Raw genomic sequence first — 12,301 nt, forward strand, 5'->3', positions numbered from 1 at the left:
TCAGGTACTGGGCCCTGGGCTGAGCTCGGTTAGATTTTCGCTTCCTTGCATGAAGCCTTTTAGGGAAACACAGTCAGGACTAGATGTCCTGCGTCATTCTGGAGACCGATTTTTGTGTTTTGTTTCCTGGTCTATTTTCGCCATGATCTTGGCCCGGATTGAATGAAGTAGGGCCAGCGTTAGATGTCATTTATGGAGCATGTTGCACGTTTTTGTTTTTAGCAGTGCTGTAGATTAAACCTACTGCTATGTACATGTGTAGACAAGTGCTATACTACTGAGTCTGACACCTCTCCACACAATTGGGCTTACCGTTTAAAGCAACCAATATGAGTTAATATTCCACACTAAGAGTTAGAGATAACCCTCATTTTATACATGGGTGGTCTTAGATATAAAGAGCTCTGCGGGGAGCAATTTTTAGAATTTACCAGTTGTTTAGGTCGGAGCTAAAGACTGGTTATTGAGACTGCTGCAGGAGCAGCACCTCATTCATCATATGCGTATAGCAAACATCTATATGCATGAGCTTGCTTTGTGAACACTTATCATTACTCTCTTACTAGTTGCTTTTCTGCATGATCTCACTTAATAATCCTACTATTCAAGTTGGAAGGTGTTAAGGTAAAGTAATGGATGAGAAACCCGGGGCCCAAAGAGGTTAAGTAATTTGCTGAATGTTATCCAGATAAACAATATCAGATCCAAGGTATAAATCCAGACAGCCTGATTCCAAAATCAGCACTTTCCGAAGATCCTGGTGCAATTCCCAGCTCGTAGCCATCTGCAATTCTAGTTCCAGGGGATCCAATACCCACTTATGGCCTCCGAGGGCACCTGACACACAGATGGTACTCACACACCTAAAGTAAATAAAGTTAATTAAAAAGATAAGGCTGGCACACGCCTTTAATCCCAGCACTTGGGAGGCAGAGGCAGGTGGATTTCTGAGTTCGAGGCCAGCCTGGTCTACAGAGTGAGTTCCAGGACAGCCAGGGCTAGACAGAGAAACCCTGTCTCAAAAAAAAAAAAAATTGTATTTTAATTTTAATTTTTGTTTTTTGAGACAGAGTTTTCCTGTGTAGTCTTGGCTGTCCTGGAACTTGCTTTATAGACGAGGCTGGCTTCAAACTCACAGAGATCGACCTGCCTCTGCCTCCTAAGTGCTGGGATTAAAGGTTTGCAACATCAAATCCCAGGTTTTTTGGTTTTGTTTTGTTTTTTAACGTGGATTCTGTAGTGTTTACAACAGGAGTTGAAGTGATGATTCAGCAATTCCGATCATTGGTGTTCTTGAAGAGGACCTAAGTTTAGTTCCTAGCACCCATGTTATGCGGCTTATAGTCACCTGTAACTCCAGCTCCAGGGAATCTAACGCTGTCTTTTTGCCTTCTTGGGCACCTGTATGCATGTGGCATATATTTGTGAATATACAAACATACACATAAATAAAAAGAAAAAAAGCAAACCAAAACAAAATAATTCCATTTTCCAGATGAGAAGAATGATACACACACACACACACACACACACACACGTTTGTGTATGTATGTATAGCTGGCAGGACCTGGGAGAAGGGAGCCAATAAATAAGGCAACACCATCTGACTCTGCCTCCCTAGTGCTGAGATTAAAGGCATGCCACCACACTTGGCTCATGAAAGCATTCTTGACTGAAATACTATAATTTTTATTTCCTAGAATTCTCTTTTGAGTTATTCTTTAATAAGTTGAATAAAATTATGTGTTTCATCTTGTGTTTGTATTGAGTTGTGTTTCAACTTTTAAAAATTACACTTTAACACCTCATTGTTCCTTCGTATCTATTTGTGTATGGGCGGCTGTATGTTGTGTATGCGGGTTCAGGAGTGTGCATGCTTTAGCAAATCTGGAAGTCACAGGTCAACGTTGAGAAGTCAGATCTGTCTTTACAGTTTGGGTTCCAGGAGTTGAACTCAGGCCATTGGGCTTATACAGCAAGTATTTATTTTTACCTGATGTGTCTTCACACCAGCCCATGTTTTTGTTTTGTTTTTTGAGTCATGTTCTCATGTAGCTCAGGGTGGCCTAGAACTCCATATCCAGCCAAGGACGAGATGACCTTGAACTTTGGATCCTCTCGCCTCTACCCTTTGTGTGTGCCAGGATACCAGGTTTTATGAGGCATCGAGGTTCAAACCCAGGACTTTTTGTATGCTAGCAAGCCCTCTACTAACTGAGCTACAAACCCAGTCTTACCCCTAGGTTTGTTTTTTGTTTTTTGTTTTTCTTTTTTTTGCCACGAACTGTCACACTCCAGTTTGTCCCCTTCTGGTCCATTCTTCAGGTTGTAGCTAGAATGTTCAATTCACAGCACCCACATGGCAGCTAACTACCATCTGTAACTTCAGTTCCAGGGAATCTGACACCCTCTTCTGGTCTCCAGGGGCTCCAGACATGCACACAGTGCACAGACATACATGCAAACAAAATACCCTTACACATAAAATGACAACAGTTTAGCTCACTTCTCCCCTTACAGTGTCTCGGTGCCTCTTGCTATCTTAAGGCTGCAGTCCAATCTGACTAATACTTCTGTAAAGGAACATTGCTCCCCTGCCAAGTTGTTTCTGTCTCAGTTTTCTTTCTTTTTTTTTTTTTTAAAGATTTATTTATTATATGTAAGTACACTGTAGCTGTCTTCAGACACCCACATGAGGGCATCAGATCTCATTGTAGATGGTTGTGAGCCACCATGTGGTTGCTGTGATTTGAACTCACGACCTCTAGAAGAGCAGTCAGTGCTCTTAACCACTGAGCCATCTCACCAGCCCCTCAGTTTTCATTGCTGTGATAAAATATCCTGACAAAAAGCAACTTAGGGGAGACAGAGGTTTATTGTAGCTTACAGTTTCTGATTACAGTCCATCATTGCCAGGAAGTCAAGACAAGCCTCAAAAAGCCATATCACATCTGTAGCCAAGAACAAAAATGAACGACTTCATACGTGCCCACCTGCTTGATTGCTTGTCCTTAGCTCAATTTCTCTTACTTAGCTCAGGACCCACTATGGAATGAATTATGATACACTGGGCTTTGTCTTCCTATATCAGATAAGCCTGTTAACTACAGACATGGCTACAGGTCAACCCAATGTAGACAATCTCTCATTGGGACTCTCTTCCCAGGTGATTTAGGTCGTGTTAAGTTGGTAGTTAAAGCTGACCATCTTATTTCTTTTTTAAACATCATTATTGCAATTATTTGTGTGTGAGCCCATGTATGCCCCAGTGCACATGAGGGCAACTTTTAGGACCTGTTTCTCTCCTACTTTGGATCCCAGACATAGTACACAGGCCATCACATTACAACCAAGTGAGTCCCAGGGACTGACGGACAGGCTTGAGGGCAAGTACCTTTAATTGCTGAGCTATCTCGCCAGTTTCCTCTCTGAGCCTGACCCATGACTCTCACCAGCCACAGAATGCTTGAGATTTGATCTTATGTAGGTGAATCATCTCCCCACTGCCTAAGAGGATATAAGACACAAATAGAATATGATATGTAATTATTAATTTGATACTTCAGATGTATAGATAGGAATATAGATGATGCTGGATATGAAGGCACATACTAAGTGGTGCTCTACCACTAAGTAGATATGTACACATACTTTGTTTTTGATACTTTGGGCTGGTTTTGACCTCTTACTCCTTCCTCAACCTCCCTCTATATTTTTGACTGATTTTTTTTTTTTTTTCTGATTCTCCATCACTGGCTAGAGTGCTGATGAATGTTTGGTCAAAGAACAACCCTGCCCCCACGTGGTAGCAAGAGGCACTGCCTCCTTGTAGTGGAAAAAGGAAATGGGCAAATGAGTAGAACTGGGAGACCCAAGTGGAGAAGCTCTGTCTGTTAGTCTTTGTTTTAGGGACTTGAACATGGTAAACACACACTGTTTAATAATTTATTTTTTATTTACCTATTCATGTGAGTGGGTGCTATGTAGCAAGTGTGGAGTTCAGGAGACCATTTTTGAAGGTTGATTCTCTTCTCCCACCATGTGACTCCCAGGGATTAAACTCAGGTCATTATACTTGACAGCAGAGGCTGTTACCTGTTTAGCCAACTCACCAGGCCCTAAGTTAATTTTTTCTGTCTTTTATGGTTCTAAGGATTGATCCCTGGGCCCTTGTGTGTGCTTGGCAAGTGCTCCTACTACTGAACTACACTCTAGTGTGTAACTAATAGATTCATTCATTAATTTTAAAGGTTTGTTTATTTAATGTGTGTAGGTGTTTAATGTCTGTACACCATGTGTGTGCAGTGTCCTTGGAGACCAGGAGAGGGTATAGGAGCTCCTGGAACTGGAATTAGAGATGGTTGTTAGCTGCTCTGTGAGTGCTGGGAATTGAACCCTGGTTCTGTGGAAGAGCAGTCTGTCCTTTTAAGCACTGAGCCATCTCTCCATCCCCCACTATTAATTTATTTTTGAGATCACATTTCCCTCTGTAGCCTAGGTTGGCTTAGAACTTGTAATCTTCCTACCTCAGCCTTGCAAAGTGCTAGGAGTGCAGGTGCTCCTCACACCTAATTCCCTTCTACTTAGTTTTTCAAGGCTATGTAAGAATATGACTACCCTCTATTAATAGCGGGTACCCACAAATTCTGCCTTTCATTTCTTCCTTTGTGTGGTCTGTTCAAGACACCTTGTGTTACATAGGTGCTTTTTTGCATGATGTGTAAATGATGGTGGTTCTGATGGGGGTCTAGGTTACTGGCTTTTAGTACTTCCAGTATTTTTGGTTCTGCTTCAGCCTGGAAGAATTGTTTCAAGGTTATCAAAGACATGCTGGATCAATGTGATGTTAGGACTTGGTAGGGTTAGACAGCGTTCAGCATGATAGGATGTTCTGAATGTGCTATGACTCTGTTTCATAGTCACTCTGTACTTTGGTTATATGTGATAAATGTGGTTCATTCTTACGGTCTTTGCATTCTCATTGGCTCAGCTGTGCCTCTCCCTTTCTCACTGTCAGCGCTAGACAGTTGTGGAGCCACTGCTTAGCTCTAAGTGACTCAGTTCTCCTCTCACTAGTATATTCCTGCTGACTTTGGTAACTGTCTCCTCTGTGTCTCTTCTTGGGCTTCAGTTCTCACTATGGCCTCACAATCTACTCATCCCAGCATATCTATTGTATTTACCCCATTTTTGTCTTTGTTGTTGTTTGTTTGTGAGTCAGGGTCTTATGTAGCCCAGGCTGGCCTCAAACTTGTTGTGTAGTCGAGGGTTACTTTGAACTTTTCATGCCTCCACTTCCTGGGATTTTAGCCTGTGCCTCCTCTGTGCCTGTTTTATGTGGTGCTAGGGATAGAACTCAGGCTTTCAAATGCTAAGCAAGCCCTCTCCTGACTGAGCTACATCCTCAGCCCTTCATTCTTCAATGCCTGTGGCCCTGCGGATTGAACCCTGGGCCTTGCACATGGTAGGCAAGTACCCATCCTCTGAACGGCATCTCCAGCTCTTCTAGCCCCTTTATAAGTTTATATTGGTCAACTGTGTTAGTCATTGTGTTATATCCCAGGTAAGGGAAAGTAATCTACTCTAGAGCATTGAGAAATACTATCACTTGTTAGAGCTTGAATCAGGAAGAGTAACTTAGCAGGAAAAGCCAAACAGCAGCATAGCACGCACCTGAGGCATTAAGACTGGAGAGACCCTGTGTGTTGTGTGATTGGCAGGTGCTAGAAAGCTGCTATGGCTGGACAGTAGTGATCAGAAAGGTGTGCTGGGTGAAAAGACTGAGGGGAGTTCACTTCTCTAAGACTTGGACCTGGGGGCTGGGAGATACTATGTTACCTTAAATTTTATTTATTTTGTGGAGGTCAGAAGACGGCTTTCAGGAGTTCTCTTTTCACTAAGGAGTGAACTCAGGTTGTCAGGCTTGGTGAGTGAGCACCCTTACCAGATGAACATCTTGTTGGTTTGATCCAGTGAGCCATCTGGTTTCTAGGGAGCATTTCATTGAACCCTCACAAGGAGTGCTTCTGCTTCACAGTCCACAAACTTTGAGCTTTCATGCTGGGTATAAAGTCTGTCTTGAACCTTTCTTATCTGGCAAACCCAGGGCAAGGTAGGACTCTTATCAACTGTGAACACTGGCATGACCCTTAACCCCTACCTACTTTGCCTTTTCCTAGGAGTTGGTGTATAGACTTTTCTCTAGTGAGGCTGGGGAGGACCTTTGGGAATTCAAAAGGACAGTGGCAGGTGATGAGACTTTCCGTATCTCTTCCTCTCTACTGTTCAGACCTTGGCTTCTGCTTTCTCCCAAATACATAGCAATCTTGGCTGCCAGCCTAGGTGGGGAGAGGGAGAAAGGACCTGTTGTTTTCTTCTGCTTCTCTCTGAAAATAACCCAATTGGCTGTGGTAAAGAACATGAAGTTCCTGGGATTGTTGGCACCTCCTAGAGTTGATGTCCGCTTGTCCCTGCTGCGAACCCAGTCTGCCTCATTTACCCTTCCTCTTGCCAAGGACCTCTGTGGGGGGAATTTGAGAAACTTTCAAAGTGCCAGGGAACTAAGCTGCCTCCAGGGCCTAGCATAGTCAACTGATGTAGCCTGGCACACTGGAGGGTTTGAGGGTGATTGCAGGAGGGCAAGAGTCAAGCAGCTTGAATATTAAAAGGGTAGATGCCGAAATACTTTTGGAATGTTTATTACAGCCCCCAGAAATCTCTTCTGATTGCCTGATTCCCAGTAATCCAACAGTCTTACTAGTAACTAGGGTAGGATAAGAAGGATAGTGTCCACTTCAACTCTGCAGTTGAATTTTAAAGTCAAGAACGGATTAGAGTTGATTATATGCAATTGATGAAGCAAAGGATTGGAGTGGGTATCCAGTAAATAGTTGCTGCCTGAGGAATTAAATTCAAGGAGTCTTGAAAGGTGAGTGTGTGTAAGTCCCGAGGGGAATCCAGGAGCTCAGCTGAGTCCGGAGTCTGAGATGATGTGGGCAAAACAGAAATAGATGTAGTGCCAAGATGTGGGTAAAGCAGAAGTGGGTTGTAGTGCCAAGGTCTGAGTGAAGTTGGGAGATCAGATGTTAGCCTGAGGCGTGCCTGGGGCGAGCGAAGGGATGATGATGTGGATGGAGGCTAGTGTCATCTTGCAGAGAGAATAGAGGCGTCGCAGGGAAAGGGGCCGGAAGGTCGGAGAAGGAGCTTTGGAACTTGGTCAGGACAAATTCACGTTTGTTATTCTAAGGGTTACTGACTACAAGCTCAGCTTCCCAGACTCTGGCATGAATAAGTGTTAGGAATAGACTGGCTGCCGGGCGGTGGTGGCACACGCTTTTAAACCCAGCACTTGGGAGGCAGGAGGATTTCTGAGTTCGAGGCTAGCCTGGTCTACAGAGTGAGTTCCAGGACAGCCAGAGATATACAGGAAAAACCCTGTCTCGAAAAACCAAAAAAAAAAAAAAAAAAAAGGAATAGACTGGCTCATGTAGCGAGGCTGGGCGTGCAAAAAGACTTCTCTACATCCCTTTAAGAGGCGGACCAGGGCGGAGTCCTGGGTCACTTCCTGGCCGACACGCCCGCCAGGCGGCAGAAGCAGTTAGGGAAGCTAAGCTAGCCTCACGGGCACCGGACACCTCTCTAAACTGAGGGGACCTAGGCAGGATTAGAGCCGCCCCACTGACTACAGGCCGTGTCGTGTTACCGTTTCTACAGGCACCATGAGCCAGGACACCGAAGTGGACCTGAAAGATGTGGAGCTGAACGAACTAGAACCGGAGAAGCAGCCTATGAATGCAGCGGACGGGGCTGCGGCCGGAGAGAAGAACGGTCTAGTGAAGATCAAGGTGGCCGAAGACGAGACAGAGGCCGGGGTTAAGTTCACCGGCTTATCCAAGGAGGAGCTATTGAAGGTAGCGGGCAGCCCGGGCTGGGTGCGCACCCGCTGGGCGCTGCTGCTGCTCTTCTGGCTCGGTTGGCTGGGCATGCTGGCGGGCGCCGTGGTTATCATCGTTCGGGCGCCGCGCTGCCGTGAGCTGCCGGTACAGAGGTGGTGGCACAAGGGCGCCCTCTACCGCATAGGCGACCTTCAGGCCTTCGTTGGCTCGGAAGCGGGAGGCATAGCTGGTGAGTGGGGTGCGCGCCCTCATCCCTTTCCGCCGTGTGCCCCTCGTTTAATCGGGCATTCTGTTGCTCTCTTCCTTCTCCCTCGCCCTCTCTAGAACGCTGATGGTTCTTCACCGCACCCTATTTTCTGGGACGACTTCCTGGCAAACAATCCCCTCCTTTCTTTCTTAAAAAAAAAAAAAAAAAAAAAACTACAAACCGCTAGCCCGACCCCTACTTCTTCCTAAGGGTGTCTGACTCAGCACATCCTCTTTCTCCTCCCCCAACCACGAGGCCCCTGAGCCAGTTCAAACCAGTTTCTGAAGTAATGTGTGAGGCTCCTTGCGTCAGCTACTTTGTCTCGTGATCCAGCTCCCTTCAGAGGGAGTCGGGGAAAGTGGTGGGGAGAATGTGGCGGCTGGAGGCTTTTCATGCCCACTGGTTAACCCAACCCTCTCCTCCACATAGGTCTGAAGAACCATCTGGACTACTTGAGCACTCTGAAGGTGAAGGGCCTTGTTTTAGGCCCAATTCACAAGAACCAGAAGGATGAAATCAATGAAACCGACTTGAAACAGATTAATCCCGCTTTAGGCTCCCAGGAAGATTTTAAAGACCTTCTACAAAGTGCCAAGAAAAAGAGTAGGTCTTTCTAAGGAAGCAGAAAGGGTTTGGCATTCTGGCCAAGAAACAGGATAGGGTTTTTGTCTGGTTTTCTCCTAACTGGCTCAGTTTTTTTAGGACAGGCACAGGGGAGCTATGTTATGATTTACACTAACAGTGAGGTTCATGTGTGAGAGTAATTTTTATTTATTTTTGTTTTGGTTTTGAGGTAGGGTCTCACCGTGTAACTGGTTGGTTGGCATGTACCTGACTACCATGACCAGGCTGGATGAGTTTACAGAGCTTCACTGGTCCTGAGTGCTAGGCCAAGTGTGTTACCATGGCTTGATAAAATAAATGGCTTTTAAATGTATAAAGTAGATCCTAGATGTGTAAGAGATTCAGATACTGCTTTGTAACTCAGTATAGACGGCTGAAAATGCAGCTCAATTTGTAAGAATGCTTGTCTAGTCTCCATGACAGCCTGAGTTTTATTCTTCGGCACATCATAAACAGACGTGGGAGTGTGTGCCTATAATCCCACACTTGGGAAGCAGATGTAGGAGGTTATTTATCCTCAGGCAGCCGGCCCACATACACAAAACCCTGACTGGGGGGATGGGGGTGCGGATAAGAAAGAAACCAAAACCTCAATGTGGGAAACATGCTGAAAGACTATACGTTGTGTGTGTGTGTGTGTATGGGGGGGTCAGTAACCCCTGACCCTGTACTGTAGCTCAAAGTTACTTGCTCTACTGTAAAACCACCTGAGAGGTCTTGTGGGTTTCATTCAGATTTTGTACAAACCGTACATAGGTGCACTTAGTAAACTTGTGTTCAAGTTCCTTGTCCAAAGACTTTCTCTCAACTGGTTGTTTTCTAGGCATTCACATAATTTTGGACCTCACTCCCAACTACCAGGGCCAGAATGCGTGGTTCCTCCCTGCTCAGGCTAACGTTGTAGCCACCAAAGTGAAGGTGAGAGTATGGCTGGCAGCATACAGAGGCTGGGGCTGTATGGATGTGTTCACACCAGCCTCATGTGCACTTAGCGTGGTTCTTCCCATAGCCGGAAGGACAGGGCCAGGTGCACAGTGTTTCTTCTTGTTTCTTTTCTGATGGCTCTTTTTTTGTGTTTCCTTTACTCTAGAAGCAAGGCTATGCCAGGAAGGGAATTTCTCAGATGTCAGTCTGGAAGTTTAATTTTTCTTTTTGTGATAGGAAGTCTTTTCTTTCTCTGTGGGAATCCTGACCTGACTGGTTTCCCAGTTTTTGTTTGATGTATTTGGAACGGAGCCCAGTCTGACATTATAAGTACTAGAGTCTTACTATGTATCTGAGATTTTTATCTTGCCCCATGTTTTACTATTTTTTTTTTAAAAAGAGTTAACTCCACTATGAGTGCTTTTTAAGATTTGTTTTTATGTGTATGAGTGTTTGCCTGCATTTCTGTTTGTGCACCATATGCATGTCTGGTACACCCCAAGAAGCCAGAAGAGGGTGTTGGATCCCCTGAAGCTAAATTTACAAACAGTTGTGAACTGCTATGTAGGTGCTGGGAACTGAACCTGACTCCTCTGCAAAAATGGCAAATTTTTTTTTTTTTTTTTTTTTTTTTTTGGTTTTTCGAGACAGGGTTTTTCTGTATATCTCTGGCTGTCCTGGAACTCACTCTGTAGACCAGGCTGGTCTCGAACTCAGAAATCTGAAAATGGCAAACTCTTAACTCTGCGAAAGCTCTTAACTACTGAGCTATCTCTCTAGCCTCCTGTCCCAAGTATTTTATAGCTGTTTTTAATTGTTTTGTAAACCCACAAAATACCTGTTACTGCCAGTCTGTTAGTGAAGAGACTGAGGTGCAGTCACTCCATGTGTTCCAAACTGGAAGTCTCAAGGAGTCTTCTCTGATCTGACCTTGAGGTAATAGCTTAAACTTGGTAGCTACCAGGCTAGGGTAAAGCTTCTAATGTCACCCTAGTTTCTGGTGCCTACATTTTAGGACACTGGCAGGTCTAGGATAGACATAGCAAAGTAGAGGCAGATGCTGACACTTTTGGATTCTAAGTCTGTAGATGAGACTCCTGTAATCATCCAGTTTGGCTTTGCTAGTTGCTGGCAGATTTGTCTTCTAGACTCCCCAAGTGCTGAGATCCTATACTTAATAGGAAGTTTGTTAAAAGTTACTGATGAGAAAGTTCAAAGTAGTAGAGAAAGCCTATAGTCCTAGCACTTGAGAGTTGGAGGGAGGCAGGAGGATGAGAAGGACATCCTCAGTTATGTAGTGAGTTGGAGACTGGTCTGAAGTCAAAAAGAAAAGTTAACTGGTATTTTCAGGTGGTAGCCTCAGATAAAGATGGGAGAACACTCGAGAAGGGAAGAAAGAGGCTGTGGGGGCGGGGTTCTATGCTAAGTGTCAGTTGAAGACAGGGCTTAAACCTTCAGGCCTGGGCCTGTTCTACAGAGCTGGCCTCTTTTCAGATGTCTCAATAGCCCTCAGGCTGTGTTTTGAATTTCAAACTTTGTTCTTGGCCTTCCTCCCAGCAGCTCTTGTAGGAGAGCACACACTCTCTTAACCTCAGGAAACAGAGAGAGGAGCAAGCACATTTGCTTTAAGGTCTTGACTGGTATTTTAGTTCTATCTCTGTTGTTCTCCAGTTATAATCTTGGCCATGTTTTCTTCTCTGTGCCTATTTCTTCATCTCCAACTTGAGAGTATTTTCATTCCACACACTAAGTATTAAATGTCAGAGCTGTGTGTGCATGTTTTCTCTTAGGTCATTTCTGTAGCTGTTAAAACTGAAGGTATGTGATTTGCCAAAGGCAAGACAGAGAACAGAAAAATGCTATTACACAGTAAGCGCATGGGTGGGGCACCAAGGGCTAGCCTTTGAAACTGGGAGACTGAACCCTGTTTTCTGTAGGTCCCAGGGAAATTTGAGGTAGGTGAGGGCTTGCTTGTATGTTGATCTTTCCTCTGTTCTTTTGTCCCCTATAGGAAGCTCTGAGTTCTTGGTTGCAGGATGGTGTAGATGGCTTCCAAGTTCGGGATGTGGAACAGCTGACGGTGAGTGGCCTTTCTTCATTGAGAGGCAAAAAGCTTTGGTGAGAGGAGTGGGTCTCAGCCAGGGCTAAGTGATGTTCCCTGTTCTAACTCTGCTTTTTCTCTACTAGAATGCATCCTTGTACTTGGCTGAGTGGCAGAATATCACCAAGAACTTCAGTGAGGACAGGTAGGTGCCCAGCACCCCTGTCTGGCTGAGCCCATTGTGAGCTCCTCCAGAGGGGAGTTTCTTAGTCTCGGGAACTCTTTTATGCTTTATCTCCTGACGTGTTCTAAGGACACTCCTATCCTTGCTTTGTGCAGGCTTTTGATTGCAGGGACTGAGTCCTCTGACCTGCAGCAAATTGTCAACATACTTGAATCCACCGACCTGCTGCTGACTAGCTCATACCTGTCAAATTCCACTCTCACTGGGGAGCATACAGAAATCCTAGTCACTAAGTATTTGAATGCCACTGGCAGTCACTGGTGCAGCTGGAGTGTAAGTACCCTGCTGATGGGTTAGGGGAAGGTGGAAGGTGGGTCACTGGCAGT

The 12,301-nt window shown here is 45.0% G+C and overlaps 1 protein-coding gene across 1 annotated transcript in view; it reads left to right on the forward strand.

Moving 5' to 3' along the window:
* Positions 1-7,574: 7,574 nt before the first annotated feature.
* Slc3a2 (solute carrier family 3 member 2) overlaps positions 7,575-12,301 on the forward strand; it is a 6,397-nt gene continuing 1,670 nt past the window's right edge. Inside the window, exons 1-6 of the mRNA XM_028777490.1 lie at positions 7,575-8,124; positions 8,572-8,745; positions 9,590-9,684; positions 11,702-11,770; positions 11,878-11,936; positions 12,071-12,248. Of these exons, the coding sequence (XP_028633323.1) occupies positions 7,719-8,124; positions 8,572-8,745; positions 9,590-9,684; positions 11,702-11,770; positions 11,878-11,936; positions 12,071-12,248 (981 nt within the window). The 5' untranslated portion in view covers positions 7,575-7,718. The remainder of the gene's footprint in view (positions 8,125-8,571; positions 8,746-9,589; positions 9,685-11,701; positions 11,771-11,877; positions 11,937-12,070; positions 12,249-12,301) is intronic.

The sequence above is a fragment of the Grammomys surdaster genome, unplaced genomic scaffold (genome assembly GCF_004785775.1).
Source record: "Grammomys surdaster isolate TR1022 unplaced genomic scaffold, NIH_TR_1.0 310, whole genome shotgun sequence".
Lineage (NCBI taxonomy): Eukaryota > Metazoa > Chordata > Mammalia > Rodentia > Muridae > Grammomys > Grammomys surdaster.